The 15,920-nt window shown below is 40.1% G+C and overlaps 1 protein-coding gene across 3 annotated transcripts in view; it reads left to right on the forward strand.

Moving 5' to 3' along the window:
* TDG (thymine DNA glycosylase) overlaps positions 1-15,920 on the forward strand; it is a 33,425-nt gene that overhangs the window by 334 nt on the left and 17,171 nt on the right. Inside the window, exon 1 of one of the 3 annotated variants that reach the window (XM_059936782.1) lies at positions 7-197. The exons of 1 other annotated variant lie outside the window; for it this stretch is intronic. Coding sequence is in view for 1 of the 2 variants with exons in the window: in XM_059936780.1 (XP_059792763.1) it covers positions 14,672-14,694 (23 nt within the window). In the remaining variant the exon portion in view is untranslated. Of the gene's footprint in view, positions 1-6; positions 198-14,504; positions 14,695-15,920 lie in introns of those variants that run through there. One more of the 3 variants, XM_059936780.1, reaches the window with a different exon arrangement.

Genomic DNA, 15,920 nt, shown 5'->3' on the forward strand with positions numbered 1-15,920 from the left:
CCTTTCCCGGCCCCAGGCTTTCGGCGCCCTCATCATTCTCTCTATAGTTGAATTTTCCTGGCAGATGTCGAGTCTTGACGTCGTCTCTGGCTGGATTCTTGAATCATTTGTGCTTTCGCACCCACAAAGGAGGTTGCTCACGTTTACCACCTTTTAGGAGCAGGTGGAGATTCGCACACTGAGCCACGTGTGCTTAGGTGAGGTCACTCTATAGTGAGTGAAGTTAAAAGCATTCTCTGTAGTTGTGCCCTGCACGTCCTTTGATACCTGAAACAGAGCCACTCCCAGACAGCTATGACCTTGTGTTATGGTGCCACTGGAAAATGGAAGAATGAAATCGACATTATTTAATCCATGCGTTTTTAAGGTTGTGCTTTGCAGACAAAGACAAATTTATGGTTACCAAAGGGGAAAGGGGCGGGAGGGAGGGATAAATTGGGAGTTTGGGATTAAAAGATACACCCTACTATATAAAAAATAAACAACAAGGACCTATTGTATAGCACAGGGAACTATATTCAATATCTTGTAATAACCTATAATGGAAAAGATTCTAAAAAAGAATATATTCTTATATATATTTATATGTATGTATATATCTGAATCACTTTGCTGTACACCTGAAACTAACACAACATTGTAAATCAACTATACTTCAACTTAAAAAAAAAGATTGTGCTTTGATTATGGATTACTTTTTGTTAAGCAAAAGGTTAATGCAAGACAAATTCTGAAAAATCAATCTTGTGTACATAACATGTATCATGATACATTCACATTTTTAAAACCACTTTATGGCAGTATGTTTGACGTTCAGTAAACTGCACGTATTTAAAGCATACAATTGGATGAGGTTTGACATATCTGTACACCTGTGAAACCATTACTACAATCAAGATTATGAAAACATCCACCACCTCTAGAAGTTTCTTTGCTCCTCTTTCTAATTTCTCCCACACAGCCTCATTTCCTAGGCAACCTGATCTTGTTTTCTGTCACTATAGGTTAGTTTGCATTTCCAGAATGTTAAAGAAATGGACTCATACAGTATGTACTATTTTTGGTCTGGCTTATTTCATGCAGCACAATTATTTTGAGATTCATCCACATTGTTGCATGTATCAGTAGTTCACTCCTTTCTATTGCTGAGTATAGTTATACCACAACTGGCTTATCCATTCGCCTTTGGTTGACATTTTGGTTGTTTCCAGTTTTGGGCTAATACGAATAAAACTGCTATGAACAGTGAAGAGTGCCAGAAAGACGTGTATACAGGTCTATGAATATATGCTTCCATTTCTATTGGGTACATTCCTAGGAGTAGAATGGCTGCAGCTATGGTAGGTATATATCTAACTTTTAAAGAAATTGCCAAACTGTTTTCCAAAGTACTTGTACAATTGTAGGTTCCCACCAACAGTATATGGGACTTCTAGTTTCTCCACATCCTCTCCAACACTTTGATCAGTCTTTTTAATTTTACAATTCTAATACGTGGGTAATGGTATCTCATGAATAATCATGTTGAGAATCATGTGCTTATATTTTCTTTGAGGGAAGTATCAGTTCAAGCCCTCTGCACATTTTTTAATTGGATTTTTTTTTTATTATGAGTTTTGAATCTTCTTTATATATTACGGATACAAGTCCATTATCAGATAGATTTGATCTACAAATATTTTCTCCCAGTCTCTACCTTGTCTTTTCGTTTTCTTAATCTTTTGAAGAGCAGAAGTTTTTAATTTTTATGAAGTCCCATTTTCATTTTTCTCTTTAATGGGTCATGCTTAGGTGTTATATCTAAGAAATCTAACCCAGGGTCACAGATTTTCTCTTGTATTTTCTCCCAGAAGTTTTAGAGATTTAGGTTTTACAGTGAAGTCTGTGATCCATTTTTTTAATTAATTTTTATTGTAGTATAGTTACTTTAAAATGTTGTGTTAGTTTCTGGTGTACAGCAAAGTGAGTCAGCTAGATGTATACATATATCCCCTCTTATTTGGATTTCCGTCACATTTAGGTCACTACAGAGCACTGAGTAGAGTTCCCTGTGCTATACAGCAGGTTCTCATTAGTTATCTGTTTTATACATAGTAGTGTATATATGTCAATCCCAGTCTCCCAATTCATCCCAGACCCTCTTCCTCCCCTGGTATCCATACGTCCATTCTCTACATCTGTATTTCTATTTCTGCTTTGCAAATAAGTTCATCTGTATAATTTTCTACATTCCACATATAAGTGATGTTATACAATACAATATTTGTTTTTCTCTTGCTGCCTGACTTCACTCTGTATGACAGTCTCTAGGTCCATCCATGTCTCTGCAAATTGCACAGTTTCATTCCTTTTTATGGCTGGGTAATATTCCATTGTATATATGTACCACATTTTCTTTACCCATTCTTCTGTTGATGGACATTTAGGTTACTTCCGTGTCCTGGTGATTGTAAATAGTGATGCAATGAAAACTGGAGTGCATGTATGTATTTTTTTTTTGAATTTTTGAATTTTATTTTTTTATACAGCAGGTTCTTATTAGTCATGAATTTTATACACATCAGTGTATACATGTTAAACCCAACCGCCCAATTCATCACAACACCATCCCCACCTCCCCGCCACTTTCCCCCTGTGGTGTCCATATGTTTGTCCTCTACATCTGTGTCTCAATTTCTGCCCTGCAAACCGGTTCATCTGTAACATTTTTCTAGGTTCCACATATATGCTTTAATATATGATATTTGTTTTTCTCTTTCTAACTTACTTCACTCTGTATGACAGTCTCTAGATCCATCCATGTCTCGACAAATGACCCAATTTCGTTCCTTTTTATGGCTGAGTAATATTCCATTGTATATATGTACCACCTCTTCTTTATCCATTCATCTGTCGATGGGCATTTAGGTTGCTTCCATGACCTGGCTGTTATAAATAGTGCTGCAATGAACACTGGGGTGCCTGTGTCTTTTTGAATTATGGTTTTCTCTGGGTATATGCCCAGTAGTGGGATTGCTGGATCATATGGTAATTCTATTTTTAGTTTTTTAAGGAACCTCCATACTGTTCTCCATAGTGGCTGTATCAACTTACATTCCCACCAACAGTGCAAGAGGGTTCCCTTTTCTCCACACCCTCTCCAGCATTTGTTGTTTGTACATTTTCTGATGATGCCCATTCTTACTGGTGTGAGGTGATACCTCACTGTAGTTTTGATTTGCATTTCTCTAATAATTAGTGATGTTGAGCAGCTTTTTGTGTGCTTCTTGGCCATTTGTACGTCTTCTTTGGAGAAATGTCTATTTAGGTCTTCTGCCCATTTTTGGATTGGGTTGTTTGTTTTTTTAATATTGAGCTGCATGAGCTGTTTATATATTTTGGAGATTAATCATTTGTCCGTTGATTCTTTTGCAAATATTTTTTCCCACTCTGAGGGTTGTCTTTTCGTCTTGTTTGTAGTTTTCTTTGCTTTGCAAAAGCTTTAAAGTTTCATTAGGTCCCATTTGTTTATTTTTGTTTGTATTTCCATTACTCTAGGAGGTGGACCAAAAAAGATCTTGCTGTGATTTATGTCACAGAGTGTTCTTCCTATGTTTTCCTCTAAGAGTTTTATAGTGTCCAGTCTTATATTTAGGTCTCTAATCCATTTTGAGTTTATTTTTGTGTATGGTGTTAGGGAGTGTTCTAATTTCATTCTTTTACATGTAGCTGTCCAGTTTTCCAAGCACCACTTATTGAAGATACTGTCTTTTCTCCATTGTATATCCTTGCCTCCTTTGCCATAGATTAGTTGACCATAGGTGCATGGGTTTATCTCTGGGCTTTCTATCCTGTTCCATTGATCTATGTTTCTGTTTTTGAGCCAGTACCATATTGTCTTGATTACTGTAGTTTTATAGTATAGTCTGAAGTCAGGGAGTCTGACTCCTCCAGCTCCGTTTTTTTCCCTCAAGACTGCTTTGGCTATTCGGGGTCTTTTGTGTCTCCATACAAATTTTAAGATTTTTTGTTCTAGTTCTGTAAAAAATGCTATTGGTAATTTCATAGGGATTGCATTGAATCTGTAGATTGCTTTGGGTACTATAGTCATTTTCACAATATTGATTCCTCCAATCCAAGAACATGGTATATCTCTCCATCTGTTGGTATCATCTTTAATTTGTTTCATCAGTGTCTTATAGTTTTCTGCATACAGGTCTTTTGTCTCCCTCGGTAGGTTTACTCCTAGGTATTTTATTCTTTTTGTTGAGTGGTAAATGGGAGTGTTTCCTTAATTTCTCTTTCAGATTTTTCATCATTAGTGTATAGGAATGCAAGAGATTCCTGTGCATTAATTTTGTATCCTGCAACTTTACCAAATTCATTGATTAGCTCTAGTAGTTTTGTGGTGGCATCTTTAGGATTCTCTATGTATAGTATCATGTCATCTGCAAACAGTGACAGTTTTACTTCTTTTCCAATTTGTATTCCTTTTATTTCTTTTTTTCTCTGATTGCCGTGGCTAGGACTTCCAAAACTATGTTGAATAATAGTGGCAAGAGTGCACAACCTTCTCTTGTTCCTGATCTTAAAGGAAATGCTTTCAGTTTTTCACCATTGAGAATGATGTTTGCTGTGGGTTGGTTGTATATGGCCTTTATTAGGTTGAGGTAGGTTCCCTCTATGCCCACTTTCTGGAGAGTTTTTATCATAAATGGGTGTTGAATTTTGTCAAAAGCTTTTTCTGCATCTATTGAGATGAGCATATAGTTTTTATTCTTCAATTTGTTAATATGGTATATCACATTGATTGATTTGTGTATATTGAAGAATCCTTGCATCCCTGGGATAAATCCCACTTGATCATGGTGTATGATCCTTTTAATGTGTTGTTCGATTCTGTTTGCTAGTATTTTGTTGAGGATTTTTGCATCTATATTCATCAGTGGTATTGGTCTGTAATTTTCTTTTTTTGTAGTATCTTTGTCTGGTTTTGGTATCAGGGTGATAGTGGCCTCATAGAATGCGTTTGGGAGTGTTCCTTCGTCTGCAATTTTTTGGAGGAGTTTGAGAAGGATTGGTGTTAGCTCTTCTCTAAATGTTTGATAGAATTCACCTGTGAAGCCATCTGGTCCTGGACTTTTGTTTGTTGGGAGATTTTTAATCACAGTTTCAATTTCATTACTTGAGATTGGTCTGTTCATATTTTCTATTTCTTCCTGGTTCAGTCTTGGAAGGTTATACCTTTCTAAGAATTTGTCCATTTCTTCCAGGTTGTCCATTTTATTGGGATAGAGTTGCTTGTAGTAGTCTCTTAGGATGCTTTGTATTTCTGTGGTGTCTGTTGTAACTTCTCCTTTTTCATTTCTAATTTTATTGATTTGAGTCCTCTCCCTCTTTTTCTTGATGAGTCTGGCTAATGGTTTATCAATTTTGTTTATCTTCTCAAAGAACCAGCTTTTAGTTGTATTGATCTTTGCTATTGTTTTCTTTGTTTCTATTTCATTTATTTCTGCTCTGATCTTTATGATTTCTTTCCTTCTGCTAACTTTGGGTTTTGTTTGTTCTTCTTCTCTAGTTCCTTTAGGTGTAAGGTTAGATTGTTTATTTGAGATTTTTCTTCTTTCTTGAGGTAGGCTTATATAGCTATAAACTTCCCTCTTACAACTGCTTTTGCTGCATCCCATAGCTTTTGGATCGTCGTGTTTTCATTGTCATTTGTCTCTAGGTATTTTTTGATTTCCTCTTTGATTTCTTCAGTGATCTCTTGGTTATTTAGTAACGTAGTGTTTAGCCTCCATGTGTTTGTGTTTTTTACGTTTTTTTCCCTGTAATTCATTTCTAATCTCATAGTATTGTGGTCAGAAAAGATGCTTGATATGATTTCAATTTTCTTAAATTTACTGAGGCTTGATTTGTGACCCAAGATGTGATCTATCCTGAAGAATGTTCCGTGCGCACTTGAGAAGAAAGTGTAATCTGCTGTTTTGGGATGGAATGTCCTATAAATATCAATTAAATCTATCTGGTCTATTGTGTCATTTAAAGCTTGTGTTTCCTTATTTATTTTCATTTTGGATGATCTGTCCATTGGTGTAAGTGAGGTGTTAAAAGTCCCTCACTATTATTACGTTACTGTCGATTTCCTCTTTTATAGCTGTTAGCAGTTGCCTTATGTATTGGGGTGCTCCTATGTTGGGTGCATATATATTTATAATTATTATCTCTTCTTCTTGGATGGATCCCTTGATCATTACGTAGTGTCCTTCCTTGTCTCTTGTAACATTCTTTATTTTAAAGTCTATTTTATCTGATATGAGTATTGCTACTCCAGCTTTCTTTTGATTGCCATTTGCATGGAATATCTTTTTCCATCCCCTCACTGTCAGTCTGTATGTGTCCCTAGGTCTGAAGTGGGTTTCTTGTAGACAGCATATATATGGGTCTTGTTTTTGTATCCATTCAGCAAGCCTGAGCTTGGAGCATTTAATACATGCACGTTTCAGGTAATTATCGGTATGTATGTTCCTATGACCATTTTCTTAATTGTTTTGGGTTTGTTTTTGTAGGTCCTTTTCTTCTCTTGTGTTTCCCACTTAGAGAAGTTCCTTTAGCATTTGTTGTAGAGCTGGTTTGGTGGTGCTGAATTCTCTTAGCTTTTGCTTGTCTGTAAAGCTTTTGATTTTTCCATCAAATCTGAATGAGATCCTTGCTGGGTAGAATAATCTTGGTTGTAGGTTCTTCCCTTTCATCACTTTAAGTATATCATGCCACTCCCTTCTGGCTTGTAGAGTTTCTGCTGAGAAATCAGCTGTTAACCTTATGGGAGTTCCCTTGTATGTTATTTGTCATTTTTCCCTTGCTTCTTTCAATAATTTTTCTTTGTGTTTAATTTTTGCCAGTTTGATTACTATGTGTCTTGGCATGTTTCTCCTTGGCTTTATCCTGTATGGGACTCTCTGCGCTTCCCGGAGTTGGGTGGCTATTTCCTTTCCCATGTTAGGGAAGTTTTTGACTATACTCTCTTCAAATATTTTCTCTGGTCCTTTCTCTCTCTCTTCTCCTTCTGGGACCCCTATAATGCGAATGTTGTTGCGTTGAACGTTGTCCCAGAGGTCTCTTATGCTGTCTTCATTTCTTTTCATTATTTTTTCTTTATTCTGTTCCACAGCAGTGAATTCCACCATTCTATCTTCCAGGTCACTTATCCGTTCTTCTGCCTCAGTTATTCTGCTATTGATTCCTTCTAGTGTAGTTTTCATTTCAGTTTTTGTATTGTTCATCTCTGTTTGTTTGTTCTTTAATTCTTCTAGGTCTTTGTTAATCATTTCTTGCATCTTCTCGATCTGTGCCTCCATTCTTTTTCCGAGGTCCTGGATCATCCTCACTATCATTATTCTGAATTCTTTTTCTGGAAGGTTGCCTATCTCCACTTCATTTAGTTGTTTTTCTGGGGTTTTATCTTGTTCCTTCATGGGGTACATAGCCCTCTGCCTTTTCATCTTGTCTATCTTTCTGTGAATGTGGTTTTTGTTCCACAGGCTGCAGGATTGTAGTTATTCTTGCTTCTGCTGTCTGCCCTCTGGTGGATGAGGCTATCTAAGAGGCTTATGCAAGTTTCCTGATGGGAGGGACTGGTGGTGGGTAGAGCTGGCTGTTGCTCTGGTGGGAGGAGCTCAGTAAAACTTTAATCCACTTGACTGCTGATGGGTGTGTCTGGGTTCCCTCCCTGTTGGTTGTTTGACCTGAGCCGACCCAACACTGGAGCCTACCTGGGCTCTTTGGTTGGGCTAATGGCGGACTCTGGGAGGGCTCACGCCAAGGAGTACTTCCCAGAACTTCTGCTGCCAGTGTCCTTGTCCCCACGGTGAGCCACAGCCAGCCCCTGCCTCTGCAGGAGACCCTCCAACAGCAGCAAGTAGGTCTGGTTCAGTCTCCCCCGGGGTCACTGCTCCTTCCCCTGGGTCCCGATGCACATACTACTTTGTGTGTGCCCTCCAAGAGTTGAGTCTCTGTTTCCCCCAGTTCTGTCGAAGTCCTGCAATCAAATCCCAGTAGGCTTCAAAGTCTGATTCTCTAGGAATTCCTCCTCCCGTTGCCGGACCCCCAGGTTGGGAAGCCTGACATGGGGGTCAGAATCTTCACTCCAGTGGGTGGACTTCTGTGGTATAAGTGTTCTTCAGTCTGTGCGTCACCCACCCAGCAGTTATGGGATTTGATTTTACTGTGATTGTGCCCCTCCTACCATCTCATTGTGGCTTCTCCTTTGTCTTTGGATGTGGGGTATCATTTTGGTGAGTTCTAGTGTCTTCCTGTCGATGATTGTCCAGCAGCTAGTTGTCATTCTGGTGTTCTCACAAGAGGGAGTGAGAGCACGTCCTTCTACTCTGCCATCTTAGTTCCAGTCTGGAGTGCACGTATATTTTTGAATTATGGTTTTCTCCAGGTAAGTCTGTGATCCATTTTGAGCTAAACTTTTTGTATGGTGTGAGGTGTGCACCCCAGTCTTGTTTTGTTTGCATATGCCTATCCAATTATTCTAGCACCATTAGTTGAAAAGACTGTGCTTTCTCCACTGAAAGCATACCTTTGTGGAAAATCTGCTGACCAGTTGTCTATGTATGTATGTTTCTATTTCTGGACTCTATTATTTTCCTTTGATATATTGTTGTCTATCATGATACCACACTGTCTTGATTACTGTAGAGTTATATTAAAAATCAGTTAGAGTTAGTCCTCCTTTTTGTTCTTTGTTCTTTCTTTCTCTTTTTTTTTTGTTATATTCACTAGTTTGTTTTATTTTTTTAGATTCCACATATAAGTGATATCATACTGTTCTTTCTTTTTAAAGAGTTGTTTTGTCTATTCTAGATCTTTGCATTTCCATATGACTTTTAGAATCGTCTTGTCAATTCCTACAAAAAAGCCTACTAGGATTTTGATTGCCATAATATTCAATCTGTGATCATCTTGACAATATTTGGTCCTCTGACCTATGAACACAATGTATCTCTCCACTTACTTAGGTCTTACTTAATTTCTCTCAGCAGTATTTTTGTAATTTTCAGGAAACATCCTTTATCAGATTTATCCCTAAGTATTTCGTATTTTTTGATGCTATTGTAAATGGTGTTTTTTCTGATGGCTTGTTGATAATATATAGAATACAGTTGATTGTCCTATATTGATCTTTTCTCCTGCAACTTCGTTAAACTCACTTATTCTAGTACCTTTTTTGTAGGTTTCATAGGCTTCTTTACATTAAACCATAAAATGAACTCTTAATAAATACAGTAAGTTTTTAATAGATGTCATTTATCAAGTTGAGGAAGTTCCCTTCTGATCTAGCTTGCTTAAAGTTTTTTTTTTTTTTTTATCAGAAATGGATGTTGAATTTTGTCAAATCCTTATCTATATCTATTAAGGTGGTCATAAAGGCTTTTGAAAAATTTGTTAATGTGATAAATTATATAGAATATTTTTTTTCAAACATTAAGTCAACCTTATATTAGAGTCGCTCCTCCATATCCGTGGGTTCCACAAGCAGGAATTCAACCAACCTCTGATTGAAAATATTAACAAAATCCAGAGAGTTCCAGAAAGCAAAACTTGAATTTGCTGCACTCTGGCAGCTATTTATATAGTATTTACATTGTATTTACAACTATTTACATAGCATTTACATTATATTTGGTAATTTTAAGTAATCTAGAGATGATTTAAAGTATATAGGAGAATGTACATAGGTTATATGCAAATACTATGACATTTTATATAAGGGACTTGAGCACCCATGGATTTTTGGTACCCACGGGGGGTCCTGGAACCAATTATCCGTGGATACCAAGGGATGACTGTACTTGGATAAATTCCACTTAGTTGTGATGTATTATCCTTGTTGTATATTGTTGGATTTGATTTGCTAAATTTTGTTCAGAACTTTTGCATCTATGTTCATGATAGATATTGGTTTGTAGTCTCTTTTCCTGTGGCATCTTTGTCCACTTTTGGTGACAGGGTAATGTTGGTCTCATGAAATAAGTTAGAAAATATTCCCTCCTTTTCAAATTCTGGAAGAGTTTGGCAGAATTGGTATTATTTCTTCCTTAAGTGTCTGCTGGGTGGGGGCTTCCCTGGTGGCGCAGTGGTTGAGAATCTGCCTGCCAATGCAGGGGACATGGGTTCGAGCCCTGGTCTGGGAAGATCCCACATGCCGCTGGAGCAACTGGGCCCGTGAGCCACAACTACTGAGCCTGCACGTCTGGAGCCTGTGCTCCACAACAAGAGAGGCCGTGATAGTGAGAGGCCCACGCACCATGATGAAGAGTGGCCCCTGCTTGCCACAACTAGAGAAAGCCCTCGCACAGAAACAAAGACCCAACACAGCCAAAAACAAATAAATAAATTAATTAATTAAAAAAAAAAATGTCTGCTGGAATTCACCAGTTAAACAATTTGGGCCTGTAGTTTTCTTTGTGGGAAGGTTTTTAACTACAAATTCAATTTCTTTAATAGATATGGGGCTGTTCAGGTTATCTATTTATCCTGACTGGTCTTCAGTAGTTTGTGTCTTTAAGGAATTTGTGCATTTCATCAAAGTTGCTGAATTTATAGAAATAGAGTTGTTCAACATAGTCCCTTATTGTTTCTTAATACACGTAGAATGTATAGTTATGTCACTTATTTCATTATTACATTGTTAATTTGTGTCTTCTCTCCTTTTTTATCCTGTTAAATCTGGCTAGCAGTTTATCAGTTTTATTGATCTTCTCAAAGTACAACTTTTGGTGTCATTGATTCTATTGTTTTTCTATTCTCGATTTTGCTGATTTTATACTCTCTATTTTTTCTTTTGTTTACTTTTTTTTAAAGATTTACATATTATTTATTTATTTATTTTAGTATTTATTTTTTTGGCTGCATCGGGTCTTAGTTGCGGCACGTGGGATCTGTGTTGAGGTATGAAGGATCTTTCATTGTGGCGCGCGGGCTTCTCTCTAGTCGTGGCATGCAGGTTTTCTCTTCTCTAGTTGTGGCGCACAGGCTCCAGGGTGCGTGGGCTATGTAGTTGTGTCCTGTGGGTTCCAGAGCATGTGTGCTCTGTAGTTTGCAGCACGCAGGCTCTCTAGTTGAGGCAGGCAAGCTCAGTAGTTGTGGCGCGTGGGCCAAGTTGCCCCGTGGCACGTGGAATCCTAGTTCCCTGACCAGGGATCAAACCCACGTCCCCTGCATTGTAAGGTGGATTCTTTACCACTGGACCACCAGGGAAATCCCTCTTTTGTTTACTTTGAGTTGAATTTGCTCTTAATTCTCTAGTTTCTTAAGATGGAAACTGAGGTCACTTTTTTAAATTAATTAATTAATTATTTTTGGCCGCGTTGGGTCTTCGTTTTTGAGTGCAGGCTTTCTCTAGTTGTGGTGAGCGGGGGCTACTCTTCATTGCGGTGCATGGGCTTCTCATTGCAGTGGCTTCTCGTTGCAGAGCATGGGCTCTAGGCACGCAGGCTTCAGTAGTTGTGGCTTGCGGTCTCTAGAGCGCAGGCTCAGTAGTTGTGGCACACGGGCTTAGTTGTCCCACAGCATATGGGATCTTCCCGGACCAGGGCTTGAACCCGTGTCCCCTGCATTGGCAGGCGGATTCTTAACCATTGAGCCACCAGGGAAGTCCAGAAGCTGAGGTCATTGATTTGAGACATTTCTTCTTTGCTAACACAGGCATTTAATGCTATAAACATATGATGACCAGCAATTTGGGCCTTGAATAGCCTTCTGTCTGAAGCCCTCCTTCCTCCCCATGCCCTGCTAAGGCTCACATATAGCTCTGAGAGGGTGGACTCTGGAGCCAGGTTGCCCTGGCAATACTCTTGACTCTGCCACTTAGTAGTTGTGTGAACTTGCACAAGTTATTTAACCTCGCTGTCACTTTTTTGTCTGCAAAATATAGATAATAATAGTTGCTACCTCTGATGGTTAATTTTATGTGTCAACTTAGGTGGACCATGTTGCCCAGATATATGGTCAAACATTATTCTGGATGTTGCTATGAGGGTGTTTTTGGATGAGATTAACATTTAAATCAGTGGACTTTGAGTAAAGCAGATTGCCCTCCATAACGTGGGTGGGCCTCATCCAATCAGTTGATGGCTTGAACAGAACAAAAGATCTCCCTGAACAAGAAGGAATTCTCAAGCAGATGGTCTTCTGATTTGAACTGGAGCATTGGCTTTTCCCAGTTCTCCAGCCTGATAGCCTTCAAACTTGAGCTGTGGCATCAGTTCATAGGTTTCTCCTGAGAATTAAAAGCATATATGCAAAGCACTTACAACAGTGCATGGTACATAGTCAGTAAATGTAAGCTGCTGTATTACCATCATTATTATCACCATTGTTATTGTTATGAATATAACTGCTGTCATCCATTCTCCTTGTTGCTATGAGCTGTTGGCCTCCAAGGCCCCCATATTCAGCAGAGACACTGGCACATTATTTAATCTTCCTCTTTAACACCTGTCAACAGGACCAACTACATAATTTGCAGACCGCAGTTCAAAGTAAAAATGCAGACCCCTCATTAAATAATTATTTAAGAATTTCAAGATGGCAGTAGCAGAACATTAAACTAACTAACTATGGGGCCCTTATAAGAGTAGGGCCCTATTCGACTACACAGATCACACACCCATAAAGCTGGCCCTGCCTGCCAGCATCAGAGGCGATTTCCTACCCACGACTCTAGCTTCCTACTTCTTGAGCTTCCCAATAGTAACCTTCACTTCTACTTAATTTTCACAATATGCTCGCCTAATTCATGCATTTAAAAATACATACAGGACAGGGAATTACCTGGCAGTCCAGTGGTTAGGACCCCTGCACTTCCACTGCAAGGGGCACGGGTTCCATCTCTGGTTGGGAAACTAAGATCCTGCAAGCCGTGACATGGCAAAAAAACAAACAAACAAACAAACAAACATACAGGAGTACCTCAAAGATGTTGCTTTAAAACTTTTCTGGGGCTTCCCTGGTGGCGCAGTGGTTGAGAATCTGCCTGCCAATGCAGGGGACGCGGGTTCGAGCCCTGGTCTGGGAAGATCCCACATGCTGCGGAGCAACTCGGCCCGTGAGCCACAATTACTGAGCCTGCGCATCTGGAGCCTGTGCTTGGCAACGAGAGGCCGCGATAGTGAGAGGCCTGCGCACCGCGATGAAGAGTGGCCCCCGCTTGCCACAACTAGAGAAAGCCCTCGCACAGAAACGAAGACCCAACACAGCCATACATACATACATACATACATACATAAAAAGAATGTAAGCAGACAAGAATAGCATTAAAAAAATTAAAATTAAAATTAAAAATTAAAAAAAAAAAACTTTTCTGGATTGTGGTCCTGAGTGGTTAGCAAAACCAGAGAGAAAGAGAGGTTGGGCTGTTGTTAATTCATTCACTCAACAAATAATCACTGAATACCGACCATGAGTCAGGTTATGAGTGACACCTACTTACTAGTAAGCAGAGTATTCGTAGACGTTCTGAAAAGTTTAAAAATGTTATGTTTCACTTAAGCAATTCATATAATACAAATCAATATTTCTGTATTTACTCATGAAAGCCCTTTCTTGGATCCTAGAATGAAGAAGACACAAGTGGCACAAAGCCTCAGCCATTTCCCAGCTTGTGTATTAATGAGTGAGAAATAAACCTTTGTCGCTGTAAACCACTGAGATTTTGGACTCACAGTATAAAATATGGAAAGCTAACTAATACGGCAGCCATGTGTCCCATCAGGCTAACTAAAGAAACAGAAAAGCCTATTTCCATTAAGAGTTATTTAATGATGTCCGTGTACAAAAACCAGCGATTAACTTTAGAACTAATGAAACAAAACCCAGCTTTAACAACCAGTGAGAATAAAAGAGGGGTTAGTCTGGAAGGTTGTTAAGGACGAGGTGATGCTTGAGTGCCAACTACTCTCACAGACTTTAAACTTTTATATTTTTACATATTAAAAGTAAAGCAGAGAACGGTTTACGTAAAGTTCCACATTTTACAAAGCCGTTTTACAATCACCCTCATTTTACAGATTAGGAAACTGAGGCCCAGTTTTCTGATACCAAAGTCTGCTTTGTCCTACATCACAGTAATTACTTGGTAATTAATGCAAATCGCTTTTTAATTGGAATAAAATTATCCAGGTGGAAAGGCCTGGATAATTGTGATAAGCATAACGGCCCCACCTACACAGCGCCCACAGAGAGGACTTCCCCAACTCGCACGCACCGCCACCAGCCCACCACCGAAAAGCCGGGTGGCAAAAGCTTACAACCCCAGAGCATTCCCCCTCCCTGCCTTTTTATCCTCCACGTTTCCCGGAAGGCCAAGTGGCGAGCAGAAGAACCAACGAGAGGGGAGAGAACGTGATTGGACTGCCCTGCGTCACGTGACAAGCACAGGGCGTGTGATTTGGCTCCGGGCAGAAGGAAGCGCCGGACGGCGGGTGGGTCTGGCCTGGGGGGAGGGGGACTAGAAACTTGGGGGAGGAGCTTGAGTGCCAGCCGCTGTCCCAGTTCTGCCAGCAATCGAATCTAAGTGTCTGGTTATTACCGTACCGCAGTACGTGCTTGGGCCGCGGTACTACAGAGTCCGGTCGCTCGCTTGCCGGGCAGGAGTAGCTGCGCGCGCGATCGGCAGCAGGGAATGGAAGCGGAGAACGCAGGCAGGTAAGGCCGGGGCGGGGCGCCGCCCCTCCCCCCGCGCCCTTCGCCGCGGGGCAGGCCGCGGGCGCGCGCGCGCACGCACGCACGCAGGGGGTCTTTAAGGCCACGGCCCCAGTACAAAGACCGGGGCCGCGCGTGCGCACTGGCGGCCTGCTCGGGCCGCCCCTTGCATAGGTCCCTCAGACTTGGCGCCGCTTGCTTCTGGGGCCCGATCTCCAGTCTTTCCCGGCAGCTAGCCAGCATTAAAATGCGATAATAAGCAGCCAGCAGTCTCCGGTTAGTATTTGGTTCCGGTTACCTTTCTTGGCTACATTTCCCTTCACCCTCCATTACCGTGCAGAGCTGTAAGGATGTAGTATCACACGTATCACTCCAGGAATTTGCATCTCAGAGTTGTAGATTTACTGTCTTCCTTCCTCAAAGGTGGACGTCAGGGGCACAGGGTAGATAACATTGCCGCACTAGAGCTCTTGAATTCTGGGACTAGGAATAACACTCCCAAGAAGTCGTCTGAAATTGTGTTCTAGTGGTCTTCGGGACTCTCTTAAGAATTTACTTGTAATATGTCCTTTGGAGAGTGTAAGAGGCGTGGAGAGTTTTGCAAAAGCAGGGATCTCGAAATAGGAACCTCAGACGGAAAGCCAAATGAACTAAATATGGTAACAGAGTATTTAAAAAGGAAAAAAAAAAAAAAAAAGGTTTACATTGGAGTACAATACTGTTAGACCTAATGAAAAATTATCTTGACTTTCTGGCCATTGGGCTCTGAACTTGGGCAAGACACTAAACTTCTCTGAGTCTGTTCATATCTGTAAAATAGGGCGTCTGTGAAATCCAGTTCTGACATGCTGTGAGTCGGCGTTATGTGGAAGGGGTGTGCTTAAGTAACCAACATAGATTGTCTTAGAATTTAGGGAAGGAGATATATGTAGATGAAGTGCAGACTTCATTTTGACATTATGAATCAAATCCCGAAATAACTCCCATTTCTTTCCGTGAAGAACTTTAGAAATAAAAGAATTCACCAAAACTTGTGGAAATCACTCTCATCTTTGTGATCTTCGGATCAGAATTGAAACCTGGGTAACACCTTCCATGAAGTAAATTACAGTCATCTCTCTGTATCCGCGGGAGATTTGTTCCAGGCCCCACGCGAACACCAAAATCTGGACGCTCAATACCTTAAATAAAATGGCAGAGTCCGGTTGGCCCTCATGCCTGTTCCGGAA

The sequence above is a fragment of the Balaenoptera ricei genome, chromosome 10 (assembly GCF_028023285.1).
Source record: "Balaenoptera ricei isolate mBalRic1 chromosome 10, mBalRic1.hap2, whole genome shotgun sequence".
NCBI classification, from domain to species: domain Eukaryota; kingdom Metazoa; phylum Chordata; class Mammalia; order Artiodactyla; family Balaenopteridae; genus Balaenoptera; species Balaenoptera ricei.